General features: G+C 37.4%; 1 protein-coding gene across 5 annotated transcripts; it reads right to left on the bottom strand.

The window, feature by feature from the left end:
* Window positions 1-1,612: 1,612 nt before the first annotated feature.
* On the bottom strand, window positions 1,613-14,645 carry LOC127934157 (bcl-2-like protein 13). Of its 5 annotated transcripts, none has more exons than XM_052531348.1 (8): window positions 14,310-14,470; window positions 13,606-13,820; window positions 13,284-13,465; window positions 10,895-10,996; window positions 10,630-10,786; window positions 10,269-10,341; window positions 10,022-10,150; window positions 1,613-4,230 (listed from the first exon to the last, which is right to left on the bottom strand). In XM_052531348.1, exons 3-8 carry the CDS (start codon window positions 13,405-13,407, stop codon window positions 3,409-3,411), a joined length of 1,407 nt encoding a protein of 468 aa, XP_052387308.1. In that variant the 5' UTR covers window positions 13,408-13,465; window positions 13,606-13,820; window positions 14,310-14,470; the 3' UTR covers window positions 1,613-3,408. The 5 variants fall into 5 exon arrangements, with proteins under 5 accessions (XP_052387308.1, XP_052387305.1, XP_052387306.1 ...); XM_052531345.1 differs by having other exon boundaries at window positions 14,257-14,461; XM_052531346.1 differs by lacking the exon at window positions 14,310-14,470 and adding an exon at window positions 13,931-14,216.
* Between the last annotated feature and the right edge of the window lie 1,557 nt (window positions 14,646-16,202).

Below are 16,202 nucleotides of genomic sequence, written 5' to 3' on the forward strand. Positions count from 1 at the left end.
CTGCAAAATTCATAAATTTATACGACACCCTAACATAAAACTGTATGCATGTTATGCATCAGGCCATGTATAGTCTTGTAAATAATCTGAACAAGGGCATTCAAAACAGTTGCAGTGACTCGTGTTTGATCATAATTAAACGAGGTGCTTTTGTGTTTTTCTTGAACTGCAGAGCAGCTTGTTTGAGGCATTGTACGGGTTTGTGCAATGGACTGCAACAGAAACTTTGACAACTTTCCAGACACTTCCCTGGTGCTCCTTTCCTTCCTTAAGCAAAAAGGCTGCCAAAATAGCAAGCTTAAAAGAGAGCTTGATGATCTTGATGAACAGCTAAAGCTGCCTACAAATCACAATTACATTGAGGGTGATGGGGAGTTACAAACCGATGGACATAATGTCTCATTCAACTACAGAGAATTATTACATGAACTTCAGGATCAAGTTCAGCCTCAAGTACCAGGTATATTAGACACTGCAAAAAATGTTCTGACAATTTTGGATGTCTAATTATTAGTTGTATTAAAAGTACTATATTTTTGCCATTGTCTGTGTCTGTTAACACTGCTAATGTATCTTTCCTTCTCAGTCAATGCTGAAGAGGCTCAGGCAGCAAGGGAAATGGCTGCAGAGTTGATCAGAATTGCAGACCTGCTTGAGCACAGAGTACTGTCCCAAGCTGCTGACAGTTTGACCAAGAAACTGTACAGATCTCAGGAGCAGGTGAGACTAATTACTGTACTGCACTAATAAATTTAAACTAATCGTTGCTCTTAAACCTGGAAACACCATTTCTCAATATTCCTTAAACGTTTGCAGTTGTGGGGCAGACATCTGTCTGATGGAGTGGAAGCCTTACTTCGCCAAGTGGCAGGTGCCACAGAGTTTAAGAAGGAACTTGTGGAGATGGCCTTCACTTTTGTGCTTATGAAGAGTGTTTGTGAGCATGTGCCTGAATTTTTGTTTGGTCTTTATGGCACAGTGGTACAGTATTTCTTACCAAACAGATCCCACTGATGAGCTCTGTATTTCAGTTCTACATTTATGAAATATAGAGTGTGAATATGTGTATAAATAACTGATATAGATTTGATACATTATTTTGCCTTAAAAGACAAATGCATATGCTTCATTTAAAGTGATTGTTGAGACTGAAACCTTAGCAGTACCTTATGGACTATATTTTTTTTTTAATGAAAATGCTTGCTTTGTTTGTTTATTCCCTTGTAATAGGATCTGAAACAATTGATATACTTCGTTGTTGATGTTTCGGCATTGTAGCCATTAAGTTTTATGGTCTTTCTTAAACTGCCATGGAAAAATAATATCCTGGTTAAACAGGAAATTGTACATTAACCCATATTTAAAATAAAATAAAATGTATTCTCTTCTCTGATAACTTTGCTTCGATTTCCTTCAAAAAAAAAAAGCATTGTTTATAAGGGATATCACATGATCATTTGTCCCTTTTATGTGCAACAAAGCTGACTCATATCATTACAAATAGAGGAAGCAAACTTAATTTTGGTCTTCCAGTTTGCATGTCGTCTTTATTTTTAAGCAATGTTATGATGATGATAAAATTCATGCTTAAATCAGGACAAAAATCACCAGGTTCACCCTTGATGGAATACAGTTTTATTTCACAGCTTTTGTCCATCTATTGACATGAAGAAAAAAAAAATAAACTTGCTTGCAAAAGCAAAAAGAAAGAAAAAAAATCACTTTTCACACTCTGATGTTGCAAACTACTGACAAAGCAGGTGGATCCTGCCAGTACATATGACTTCTGCTTTTGTTGTTTTCAGTTGTTTTGAGCAAGGTCTCTTTTGGATAGGCACACAACAGGGAAAAGAGGGTGACAAGGCTGTGCTGTGCAGGCCTTTTTACCTTTCAAAGACAAACAGCAGCACAAGGTACAGACAATGTGTGAATCAGAGGCAGAAGACAGAAAATACTTTATGTGTTAAGCCAAAGAAAATCAATAAAGGCCCGATGACTGGCCAAGAAGACATTTAAGAGACTTTCTGGTCCCACAACCCTGAAGTCAGCATTTGATTTGAGCAACAGACAGCAAATCACTTTTTACTCCAGAACTACAAAATCCATTTGGATGTTTCTGAATCATGGTGGATTAAGATTAAACAATAAGTTCTAAGGTTTAATCATTTTTATTTCAATATTTCACAAGATTTTATTGAAATTGCTTTTGACCCAGAATAAGGAACATTTAACTACAAAATAGACGCTTAGAAACATTAGAAAACTAAATGACTTTTCATCTTGCATTATCTCCCACTTCCTGACATTGAGATAAATTTAGTCAATGGTGCCATGGCAACATCGACTCTGCTGGTGTAGTATTTTCACGAGTGCTAAACAAACCTTTTTTTGTACGTTAAACATTCACATTATAGTGAATTGCTGTACATTAAGAAATGCTATACAATCCTATAAACAAAACATATCAGCCAAAGTGGAGGGGTTTCCCAGTTGAGGCTGTGACCTAGGCTTCTACTTTTAGTTTCTAGAAGGGGGAATTCAAACAAAGAATTCTTGCAAGCCTAATCAGGCCTAATTTATTCAAAATATACACTAAATATGGTTAATATGAATGTCTGGATGAATCAAGGATGTGCAGAGACTGTGCTTTTGGTTGTTGCGAGTAATTTTGTAGAAGTACTGACATATTCTGTGAGAATATCAGTCACATAATCCATCTGAAGGGCACAGCCCATAAAGTTTTGCTCTTTAATATTTCATTTCTGATAAGCTAGAATCATAATCATGCACTCACACAAGCTTGTGTTTTAAAATCAAACTATTTTATTAAATCAAATATTTCTATGTGAGAATAAACATGCTTCACTAACAAAAATTACCTTTAGCTGAATCAGAAGTCTTGGGAACCTAGGTCACAGCCTAGTGAACAGATCGCTACCATGTTCACTAAAGGCCAAATCACACCGCACAGACAAACGCCAACAAACAAGTTAGTCGTTGGATTTAGAATTTTATGTAAAATAACTCATGTTTACACTCCCCTAATAGACTCTGACAAACACTGATTGTGAAAACAAACCCTGACCAATGGCAACAGATGCTGACAGGGGTAACACAATGATCAGACAAAACCCAACAAACGTGTTTGTAGGTGTCTGTCTATGCTTTGTGAATTGTCCTTAATACAGCCAAAAGAAACCCGACTTTGCACCTGCAAGTTCCTCTCCAGACATAAAGATGGTTTAGAGAACTAAGCCAACAAATAAAAGCAATGAGAATAAAATAAAATGGTATGACACATAAGAGGAGTACTTTTCCCATAAAGTGCTGCTTGTGGCGGCACTGTGACCCACAGGGCTTCCATTAGGACCAAGAGATACAGAGAGGTCATGGACAGTCACAGACTCTCTACTTCTTCTTGTAGGCCAGTGCTCCAAAAGCCAACACTGCAGCGATGGCCACCAGGGCAGCACCACCGTATAGCAGCACGGGGAGGTCAGAAGTCTCAGGCTGTGGCACCTCAGGTGGGGTCGGGACTGTGAGGTCGTGGGCCAGGGAAGAGGCCTTAAGGTCAACATCTGGGCATATCTCCTGCTCCAGGATTGCTTGGACCACTTCCGGTTCTAGATCCGGTGGGGGTGATGACCGTGGCTCCACAGGAGCTGGAACAGGCTCAGGCACGGGAAACGAGGCAGTATCAGCATCAGGGGCGGCTGGGTGCTCTAGCTCTACTGAGACCGGAGGTGGAGGGATCTCCATCACGGTTGGTTCCACAATCGGCTCAGGCACTTCTTCTCGGAGAGCAGCGAGTTCGCTCTCACTGCCCAGCACGCTAAGTACGCTACTCTGCAGCTCCCCTTCCTCCACCGTCTCCCCACCTTCTTCAAGCAGTTCGGCATCTTCGCGCTCCACATGGACAATGTCAGAGTTCGAGGAGTTGTTCTCGCTTTGCTCCTCAGCTAACGCCACTCCCTCGGCGCTGTCCAGACTCTTGGCATCTTCTGGGTCCATCATGCCAACCTGTGCCCAAGATTCGTGTCCTGTCAGAGACACAGGAAGACTCTCTGTCTGCCAAGAGGCTGGTCCACTGCTATCTTCAAGTGTCAGTAGTGAAGCAGGAGGGCTTAGCTGATCCGAGGTCTGTTCACCTGACAGGATGTAGATGTCGTTACTGTCCTCGGCTATGATCACGCCAGGGTCTTCAGCTTCATCCAGGCTGAACACAGTGCCCTGTAAATGTAAAGAGTGGTAATATTAATCAGTTGGTCCATTAATCATTTTTTATTCCAAACATATATTCTAATCTTTCTATTCTTCTTTAAATGAGAAATAACAAAAACAATTTTTTTAAGAAATCTATTATTAAAACATGAATATTGCTCAATATTCCAATTAATGGTATGTTACATAGAACCTGAGTCATAAGAACACATCCTTATGATTCATTTTTAGAACTGTGGTAAGGCAATGTACGCATTTCCTTTTGTGATGACTAAATGTCTAATCCCTTTACCATTCTTTACCACTGGAACAAAAACATGCAGTATGTTTGTTTTTGTTTTTAACGGTCTGCATTTCCTTATATGGTAAATCTGACTGTCTGCAAATCATTCTTAATGTATAGTCATTACATTACCAAAATTCATATGCACAATTTTCATTTTCTTTTTAAAAATGCGCACTAGCATTCAAAGGACTGTTTTTTTTATTTTTATTTTTTTTATAAATTAACATTTATTCATTAAGGATGCAATAAATTGATCAAAAGTATCAGAGTAAAGTCATTTATAATGTCACAAAAGATTTCTATTTCAAATAAATGCTTTTTTTTTCTATTCATCAAAGAATCTTGATTTCTAAAAACATTTAAGCACCCGTTTTCAACATTGATAATAATATTAATGTGTCCTGAGTCCCAATTAAAATATAAGAATGATTTCTGAAGAATCATGAAGTAACAGGAAAATGTATATTTGTCATTACAGGAATAAATTACACTTTCATATATATTAAAATAGAAATTAGTTATTTTAATTTGTAACAATATTTTACAAATCTACTATTTAAATTTTTTGTTTTTTTGTATTTAGCTTTGATAAGTGTGTGTGTGTGTGTGTATACATATATAAAATATCTAAAAAAAAAAAATCATACCACCCCAAACTTTATATGGTAGTATAGCATGTTAAAATAAAACATATTCATTAAACACACACACCAACTTTCAAACAATAAAATCAATGGATTGTCTTTTTTTAGCACCTGTAATTTACCATGACAGGCATCATTTCTAACTGATTTTCTTGTGCCACCCAGTGGAGTGTAAGAATAATACAGCTCTAATAATAAATTCTCTCTACTTCATGGTTGACTGAACAAAATCGACTTTAAAATGCAAAGCAGCAATGATAGACACTTATTAACCGAATATGACCTTAGTTTATAGTAGCTGCATTTTAGTGTATTTCACTGATAAAATCTTTTATTCAGTTCTAGTTCTTGTGCAAAAACAGTTTTTTTTTGTTTGTTTTTTAAAGACTACATAAACCGATAAAGCAAATCAACTTGAAAAGTGTTGTTTGGTTCCTCATTATCTCATATAACTTGAATGAAGCATATTCTTTAAAAACACAAAGACAGACCTGAGGGCAACATTCACAAAAGAAAATACTTCAAATGCTCAGCAGGAAGTGTGTTAATACACTCTCCACCTCTATTCACTTTACTGTTAGCCAGGGTTCCTCCTATCTAGAGTCATGTGTTTATCTTCTTCTGTCCTAGCAGTGATAGACACTGGGTTCTGCATGTCTATCACTGCTAGGTCAAGCATGCAAAATGAGCCTATCTGAATTTGAACTCATTGTCTGTAAATACATCAGTTTTTGCTCATTTGCATTAAACAAACTTAATATATTGTGCCCCTTATAAGACACCATTCTGCTCCCTGTGCTTTTTATGGTCTTTTAGATTTCAGTAATCCACCACTGTGCACGTGCATCTATGTAATCCTGTCTCACATTAATGTTTTCAAAAACACATTAGACCCCAGCATCTGGATTAACATCTGATGGCCAACAGAGGACCATAAACACACAACCAGTAGAATGTGACAGTGTCTCATACATATCATATATAATAATATATCTTTACTGTCTTTCTGTCATAGATTTAATGCAAAAAAAGCATTAATTAAAAAAAAAATCATAATAATTGTACCAGCTCCAAACCTTTGAATGGTAGTGTATAATGAGCTATAGCACCGCACATATTATACTTACAGGTGATCATTTTGAATGAAAAGGACACACAAAATAATATGAATAATAAGTAAAGACACCTACTTAAATGCTTGTGAAGCGACCACAGAAAAATAGATTGGGATGGATTGAGTTGACCTTAATAACTGCATTTGCTCTCAGAATTTTTACCTATTTTTAAGCTGATTAAATAAACCCAAGAAAAAAAAAAGTAACAAAAACCCTATTTACATAGTCCAAATTGACTATACCTTTTTGCACCGTGGAGTAAGATGGAGGTTTCCAGCGAGATTAGGCTTTCTTTCCTATCCAGAGACTGTCTAAAAGTGAAATTATGCTGAGAGGTGTGTTCTCTTAGGTGAGCCTTAGGTGCCAATACACCACTCCACCCAAAGTACATGTACCCACCCTCGCCTAAAGACAAAAACTCAAGCATACCTGCCAAACTCAAATGCTCTCGCTTTCATACAAGAGAGAAAAATTGATGATACAGTGGTGCTGTCCTGGTGGCCAAAACCTAACTATTCTACTTTTAATATATTTCAAGAACAGCATTTAATCGAAATATAAATCTTTTTTAACATTATGTCTTTATACTTGAATAATTAAATGCATTCTTGCAACATAAATAAATAAATAAATCTCTTACTAATGCCAAACCTTTGAATGGTAATTTCCATAAATGTGAATGCTCAACATTATGAATCACAATCACCGCTGACAGTATATACTACTTTTGACACACTTGTAAGGCAGTTTCTATTGTTAAGGCATCCACTCCAAAGATAAACATATCTTGTCTGTTGAGGGGGCACCACACTGTATACTGTACCATTTGACTGTGAACGCTGAACTGTGTCTGCTGATAAGAAGGCCAGTTTACCCACTGCATCCTGCAGCCTACTGGAGGAAACTCACTGCATAAGACTGCTCATTCATTAATAAACAGAGCATTAGCCTTTCACAGACTTGACCAATAATGGGTTAACACCGCCCCCTTTAAAACAACTAAACATATACTAAAATGTAAGCAAGCAAATACTTAATATTGTTCAACTAAATCCAAACCAAAATTGGATACTAGGTGAAAGATTCCTCTGAATCTCCCATAGGATGTCATGCATACAGGTCACATCTCAACTAACAGTGCGAGTAGTTTGGAGGCAGTCAAACTGGGACAGCCTTGCTCCTGCCGAATCATAGGAGGATTTATCAAATTTATTTCTGTTCTTCATCTCTGGAGTGTGTGGGGGTGGTGTATGGCCTCTGTTTGTGTGATGAGCGCAGCACATCGCCTGTATAATGCAGTTACGTAAGAGACCCGGCCGAGCGATGTGCCGGGTGATGCGATCAGATGTGACTTGAGCTCCGCTCTCAGCACCTACTGATATACAGACAGGAGCACACTGCTTTGGTTGCGGTTTGGCTGTACCATCACAACAGGAGTCAAATTACATCACATCATGCCATCTCAAGAATCTTTGCTGTGCCATGTGACACAGACACCCTGAAGGTCAACTCTGTTAGGTACAGAGCACACAGAGGGACGGGAACGGGATAAAGGGGTGGAGTAACCCACAAGACAAAATGTCCCACACGTCCCACACACTGGGTATCCGTTACCCCTTTGATGATTCATTAGACACTTTCCCTTGACCTACAGGAGTTACCATGATCAGAGCAGACAGCGTGATTCAGCGGGAACATGTCATTGACTTCTGCTGTATTTTAGTTTTCAAAATGGCTTCTTGCTGCTTTGCCCTGGGTTTTGCAGAATAGATACGCACAAAGTTCCCTTTCCATTTATGTCACTGGCTTTGGGTCTCATTCATGAAACGTTTTTCTGCATAAATTGCATATTAAAACCATTCATACACTATATTGATCCAGAAATTAAGAATGTTTTAGCAAACAATTTACTCAAATTCACTCTCATGTTCGACTAACAAGGCTTATTTTATTGTTTTGTAATACTATAACAAGTAACGATTATATTAATCTAAAAGCAGAATTGAGCAAATCACTCCAAATGCATTCACTTCTACACTAAAACAGGTTAAACATCAAATTAAATATTTACAGACTGGCCCATTTAATAGACCTTGTGAGAGTGTCCTTGTGTTTGCTTTTTTATTATCCATTTATAATTTTGTCCTCATGGCCATTACGTAATGGAGAGCAAGAAAGCAGTCAAACAGACCTAAATCGATAACATTTATTTTTTTGTGCAAATGGACCACAAGAGAATAATCTCATCTGATCCAGACATCTAGAAGCAAGCAGCTGTCCTACCTGCCCGTGTTCGGCTCCTAAGTGCGCACAACTCCGGCAGTGACCACAAGGAAGTGAATGAGAGAGAGAGAAAGTATAGACAGGATAAAGGTTGCTGTCAGAGTAATGGGGCTGGAAGTGCTGAGCAGGAGGTCGGGTTTGTTTGCACACGGTCTCCTCCTCGTCAGACTCCTCCCAGCTGCATTCAAACTCTCACAGATGCTTATCCCGTATCATCTATGCCAAAGCTCTCGCTCCATCACTGGAATGTGGTCCTGTACTGAGCGGCAGTAAAAAAACAATGGTCTCCCCTCCTCCCTGTGTCAGAGTCAACGGGACTCTGATTAAATTAATCCTTCTGACTGAATCCTTCAGCTTGCACACAGAATGCATGAACCGAGTCTTTCATATAGACAGCCCTCATCTGAGATACAGTTTGACCTAAATAGGGTGTTATAAACAAACAAGGCTTTCATCATGCTTTATGACATCATCTGACGGATGAAAAGAGCTTTTCTCATGAAACATTTGCATGAGGGTATGATAGCCTTCCGAAATGAACAATCTTGAGTTTGAACTACCAAATTACATATTGATAAGATGAATGGGAATAAGAGTGAACATTATGCAAAACATCAAGTTCAGTTTTTATTATTATGATCTTGTAAAGTAGAAAATAGCTGTACCATAAACAAATATGCTCATGATCACCACAGCTTGACATAAGCACCCTAAAGTTATCATTGTCCATGAAGGTGAAAGACTAAACAGTTATCTCATCCATCAAATAGCCACATAATGAGTTAAATAGATAACATAGTCCTTTACACTTTGAGTGAGAAATTTAAACAAAGCATCATTTGTCAATAAACAATTTGTTGGTAAAGTTATTTTAGCATTATCCAGCAGCAGCTGAGTTAGGTAATGTGTTAAAAACATGATCACAGCTCTGGCTCCCTCTCCAGACAGGAGTTTTGAAAAACACAACTAATGACCATTCCTCCCAGTTTTGTATTTCTAACAGAACTTCACCTCTTTAGAGCAGTGGTTCTCCACCGGGGGCCTCAGCAAACCCCAAAGATGAATTATTAAAATTCCTATATTATCAAAAAAAGAAGACATAAAATAATTTCAAATAATTAAAAAATTTAAAAAAAGAAAAAGAAAAAAAAAATTATTATCCTTTCCTCTCAAAAACTAGAGTTCCCCAGTGTTTGTTCATTAAAAACAAGCAACATTGTCAAAATACTAGGGAAGATATCTTATCTACAGATTTGTGTTGGACCATGGGGACCTTTTAGTTAAAAAAGTTAAGAACCACTGCTTCAAGGACACGCAGTTAAACTCTTACTGTATTATTTATTTCATAAGTTTCTAATAGGTTGCACAGCCTTTAATTTATAATTTAGTGTTGTGCATTTGTTTTGTGAACTCACATAATGCACAGCTGCACCAGGAAAAGAGAGATAGATGTGTAATTATAAGTCACTCACCCATCCTCCCTGCTGAATGATGAAGTCTGATTGTGATTCCTCAAGGTAACGCAAACCATAATGTAGCAGTGTTTCCAGTGGCTGCCCCTCACTCTGTAGGGCTTGTAATAATACTAAGGGTACCAACACCTAAACAGTGTAACACAGTATTAAAAAATGAAGGACAAACACATTCACAATTCAGTGCAAACATCCCAATGGCCTTCAGGGTGCTTTGTGTGCACCTATGTAGTGAGTCTTGGATTACCTTGCTCCATCCTCCTTGAGCATGAGAGGACACCTCCTCCACCGCTGCTCTGAAGTGCTCAAAGTTCATATCCCTGCACGAGAGGCACATACGTAATGAACATTTCTTTGCATTCATTCGAATTTGCTTCTTCTTCAGAAAAACATCAGCATAACATATGTTGAAAGCTATCGTCAATATTAAAGTTATATGTCACGAATAGTCATTTGAACTAATTTAAGGCCAACTTATAATAACTGTGTGTGCAGGCTGTTTACACAATGCATTTTTCTAGCATAGACCTCTGCCAAGTACGTTGCTAGATCTTTTTTCCCCAACTACTTAAGTTGTCCATGAATTCTCCCTGGACGTTTAAAAGGACCTGCTCAGAAGCGTGTGAGTGGCAGAAGACAGGTGTGTGTCCAGGTCCCGTGAGACGCGGTCCCCCAGCACTGCCAGGCTGTCTTCTATGGAGTTTTCTGGATTGGCTGGACTGAACACTGGGGATATGAGCTGATCAAAACCAGTCCTGGAAAAAGCTGAGCAAAAAAAAAAAAAAAAGAGGAGGCAGATGGCTTTAAACTATGATCCAGATGTCAGATTCATTTTATCATGAAATTACAATGTAATAACAAAAAACATCTTACAGGCCGCAATTTCCTCTTCCAGCTGCTTCATTTCATTCTCAATCTGTTTCTTCAGGCTGCTATTCCGCTCTCTTTCCACTTCCTGTGTAGAATGGCTCTCTCCTGCTCAAAATCATAAAATATCTATTTATCACCAAAAAACAAAAAAAAACAAAAAACACTGTGCCCTCAGAAATGCAGATCCTTCATAACTGTTATAAATAATTATAATCTCTTATTTTAATGTTATCATTTACCTTGTTAAGTGTGACCGAAATTCCTTTTACCCATTTAGTTCTTTATTTTATTTTTAAGGAAAGAAGAGTTTACTGACTATTAATTTGTAAATCTATACAAAATATTAAGATACAAATTACAGATGGAATCCGAGGCTCTTTTTTTTTAAATTCAAACATTGGGTGTAAACAAAATGTGTTATTACATTTTCACCAGCTCCTTAAATATTTAATACTGAATTGAATATTTCAATCTTTATTATTTGAATTTGATGCAAATATATTAAGCCAAAACTAGTCAGAAAACTCCAGCTATTAAAATCCTCAGCAGAATAATTTTCTACATGACTGAAGAAGCAGAAAAAGGTGAAGTGGAAAAGAAACTAAAGGTGAAACTGACTGGACTCAAACCTAGATGCACTTATTTGATCTAAATACTAAGTGACTTGAATAACCCTAAAACAACTCAATAGATATATTTATTATCAAACTCATCATTTTTGGACAATGTCACACCATACCATGTGCTCCATATAATATATGTAGGCCTAAATACTCGCAAAAACAAAATTAAGCCTATGTCCATTTTCCCCAAAAAAAGTATCATGTGTCCAGGTTTTTTTTTATTATGCCACTTTTACTAGATTATATTGCAAATACATTATTAGAAACAATACTGTAATATAGTGGCTGTAATACAATTGGCATTTCTGTGGTGCTTTAAACCATTGCGTGGCTACTCATTCATACACTGGTGAATTATTTAGTGTTAGTGTTAGTACAGGCCCAGGCTTTCAGCTCTCTTAACCACACAGACCCAGTGAATGACTACAGGAAAAGAGAAAGAAACTGATTTTGGGTTTATAAAATGACTATGAAGCACACAATAAAACCTTTTACAAAATTAAGTTGATGGGAGCTCACACTGACTTTTCCCAGGCCAGGTCTTTGGTCAGTTTTGTTCAGGCTGAGCTTTACTCTGAACATGGGCATGTGAACAAGCCAACGCTGATCGCACATGACAGTCTGTCAGAGTGCAGAGCGGGTCGAGTGGAAAGAGGGATCAGAAGCTACTTTCAAAGCTGACTGAATGAAAACCAGTGCAGGACACAGGACATTCCTCATTGAACCACTGATATGCCCAAGGCTCCAAAATCTCCGACAGGCAGCTTAAGCCCATAGCCCCATACCATCCTCAGTGCTAAAGTCAACCAGGCTAACTGTCAATGACAAACTCTATGTGTGCTTTCGCTTCTGAATTACACAAGGCCTAAACAGAACAATGTAAAAGTCAATAGTCAATATTCACGAGAATCCGCCTCCTCTAAACAAACTGCCATGAACTCGGCAATTGGTCAAAAGACATCTAAATGATACCAACAGGACCAAATTTGCCAACCGTATATGGACTGCAACATAATTACAGACAACACATGCAATTTCTGAAGGATTTGTTAATGCATTACTTGCAATACCTACAGACGTTTTTCAATCAAATTACACTAGTTACGACACTCTGTATATAGCACTTTGAGTTATAGTCAATGTTCAAGGGCAAAATGGAGATTCCTGGAGCAGGAATGTGACCTCAGCAACTCTGGTCAAACCTTACTAGAACTGTAACTGTGCTGTTAGCAAGCCAGACTCTCAGCAAAACGGCAAAACAGATTTTCCTAAGAAATAGAAGGGAATGAACCTGGTGTCCTCGGTGTTTCTTATTCTTTCTGACAACATAGCACTTGAATGCAACAAAACAATAATTATGATTATGATTATGATGATAATTAAGAAATTCCCAATAGCATGTAAAGGCAGTGTTTGTTCACTGTGGTATGTACATGACTTTTGTGAGAATGCAACTCATTAATTCACAAGTCTATTTGAAAGATTCACTGTCTATTTGTTCAAACAAGTTACAACGGAATATTTTTATTATTTGCACCATTACTTCTAGAGGAATTTTGTACTGCAAAAAGCAGTTTTTCCATGTATGTACATGCAAAATGTGATTACGTGGCGACTTACACTACAAAATACAACTGCTGTATGTTTTCTTGCATGGTTGAGATAAGCATACCATTGAAAGTTTTGGCATTGTTTTGAGATTAAATTAAACTCCTTATGATTCTTGCCAGGCAGGGAGTTTGTACTGATTTATGGATGTGAATTCTTACCCTCCGCTGTCTCTGAGGGTCTTGATCTTGATGGCGGGGGCAGGTTAAGGTAGCTGAGGATGACATACTTGGTCTCATAGTGAAATCCTTCAGGCACTGTGGTGGAGGAGCCAGAGGCAGCCATTGAAGAGAAACGTCAGCCTCTCAGGACATGCACGACCAAATGACGGTGTTCACAAGCCCTAGAACAGACAAACAATTTATAAGTTAATTGTATAATTTGGGGAAATTCTGGCATCTGTTCCACTAAGACAAACAAAAGCTTTTTTTGGTTAAGTATGTGAACAAACTGATGTTATCTACTTAAGACAATGACTTTCACCTGTGGTGAACAAAGAAGATGGTAGGCTGAACGTTAGTGACTGACTGACAGCTTCAGTCACCATTCACATTTATTGCAACCTTTTTTTCCATACAATGAAAGCGATTGCGGTTGTCATTCAGCAAAACATTCCCAGTATAGGTAACTGATGACATTCATTTTATAGTGGTGATCTGTTTCATGACAAATCAGCAGCTCGTGTGTAAGCTGTCAGTCTGAAACAGAAATACAGATGTAACTAAAACGGTTACATAAGATTATCTCACAAATCCCTTGACTGATATGTGAATTCTTTCCATGCATGCGACACTACAAGACACCCAACTCGAAAGTTGCTCATGTTTGTCTCTTGACCACTTCAAACCTGGACAGTTCCTGTAACACCACAACACACATTTCTGCTGCAAATGTCCCGACAGAGACGGGAGATATTTGCATTAACGAAGTCCGCCACAATGAATAGAACACGGTGTACAATGTAGCGCACGCGGACACCCACTGAACCTCTCTGCGTGCTCGCCACACCTACTCGCATGCCCGAGCAGCCAGCTAGCGGCTAAAGTTTAAACATAACCTGTTAGTGTCACTCATAACATAACATGCTATCCATTTAACGTGAACATGCTGCGTCTTAACCAGAATGTGTCGTACCTCTGCGCCAGTGATAATTTTGTTCGCTCAGAGGGTCTGACAAATGTGCTCACCCGGTTTCTTTCACAGTTAACTAACTACAAACTGCTTTGCCTGTGGGATGGCTAACAGTTTAGACGTGCGCGTGCGTGGTGCCCATGTTGCGCGTGTGCGGGAGGACGAAGTCTGGCTCTCAGCTCCGCCTTGATTGTATTCCTGCTCCTATGACGCGGGACGTGGAAACTAGAAGGTAAAGGTAAGAGTGGGGAACAGAACGGAGTCTTATTCAGCACCCGTTCCATTTTAGCAAAACGTATTTTCGTTTAAGTTCAGTTCCGTAAACAGTTCTAGAACGCGCAAGAATGATTCACATGTGTCGGACTCGGCTCTTTTTAGTGAATCACGCATCGCCTTTAGTTCGATTCAAGAACAAATGACTCTTATGAATCTGTTCTTCTCGAATCAACACACGTCCGAGCAGTTATTGCTTTTTTGAAACTTACTTATTTTATTTTTTTTGTAAACTATTAAAAATGACTTCCTACCATTTTTTAAGAGAACGTGGAAATATACACAATATCGTTTTGACAACAATAAAAAAAATGTGATTTTTTGAATGTCATTGCATTGGTTGGAGCATAAAAAAACAAATGTAGTAAAAAAAAAAAACATTTTTGAAAAGAATATATTTTATTTATTCACAAATCAGTTTTTAGGTTTCAGACTATTTTTAACCAAACTTTGGACAAAGATGACTTTCAGCTATTTTATGAAAGATATAACAGAATGATTTGATATACCATTTTACTTGTAATATGTGTAAATTGATATCCCCGTGCATCTGCATATTAATGTGCTCTTAAGGGCAAACCAAACCATAATGACAAAATAACTGAAATCATGGGAGTAGACTTGGCAACATTTTAATAAGAATATTTTATAGGAATATTGATCTATAATTTATTTCCCTAATGACTTGTTGTGTCTCCCCAAATTGCCTGATTAACATTCCGTTTGTCCTGTTGTATGAAAAGTTTCATAACAAAAAAGTCATATTCTGATTTGAAACTCTGTAACCTTTTTCTGAAATGTTTAAATTGAAATCATAATTGCAAAATATTATCATATTTGCCTAAAAGTGCTACATTTGGTGATTCTGTCAATATCAGTCATTTATAAAGACCAAGAAGGTGTTCTTATGATCAAACATCTACACATTTGATATCCCTGAATGTGCTCTGTACTGGACATCCAGACATAAAACTGTGGCATGTGGTCTCAGAGAAATTCTCTAAAATATAATGTACTCTAAAGTGGACAAAAGTCCGCCTGGGTCCCAGGAGGACATGAGTTATACTATATATGCCAGTGGTAGGCATATTTTATGAATGCACGCAACATGCAATGTTATCACATTTTTTGTTTCATATTTTTAAACTACTATGAAATACTAATGTTGAACTGCACTCCCTGTAAAAAGTCATTAAAAGTCAGCCCAAGTACAACTTTTTGTTCTTTTGTAGATTTTAAAATATAATGGGTGTATTGAAGAATAAGAAATCATTGTTTTAAGTCAAAGGCTTTGCCTTATTGGCAAAAAACAAAACAATTTATTTAATAAAAACATCTGAGTCATATAAAAGCATATGAAATCTCATATGTGCCCCAGAAACAACCATAATGCAATCCAGGTGTGCACATGGCATTTAACTGTATTTGCTGCCCTCAAATGGTGCAAGACCTGAACATGTTTTTTCTAATGTTTTACTCAAAAGCAAACTGAAACACTTTTACATTCATGAAAATAAACTAGCATATCATGTTCACAAATACAAAATTAGACCATTCCATTTCAAAGAACATAAAAGTTAAATGGTTATATATTAGGTAAATATCTATACAAATATATATCATAATTAGATAACAATTTAAATGCAATAGTATACAATGTGATTATATATTATAAA

This window comes from Carassius gibelio, chromosome A18 (genome assembly GCF_023724105.1).
Source record: "Carassius gibelio isolate Cgi1373 ecotype wild population from Czech Republic chromosome A18, carGib1.2-hapl.c, whole genome shotgun sequence".
Classification (NCBI taxonomy): domain Eukaryota; kingdom Metazoa; phylum Chordata; class Actinopteri; order Cypriniformes; family Cyprinidae; genus Carassius; species Carassius gibelio.

Bases quoted from the DNA above. Each gene is read 5' to 3' on its own strand.
- LOC127934157 (XM_052531347.1), bottom strand. From the start codon at position 13,407: ATGGCTGCCTCTGGCTCCTCCACCACAGTGCCTGAAGGATTTCACTAT. The intron at 10,787-10,894 runs GTAAGATGTTTT...TTTTTTGCTCAG, and splicing joins GGAAGAGGAAATTGCGGCCT to CTTTTTCCAGGACTGGTTTT. The intron at 10,342-10,629 runs GTCCTTTTAAAC...CCTCTCGTGCAG, and splicing joins ACTCACACGCTTCTGAGCAG to GGATATGAACTTTGAGCACT.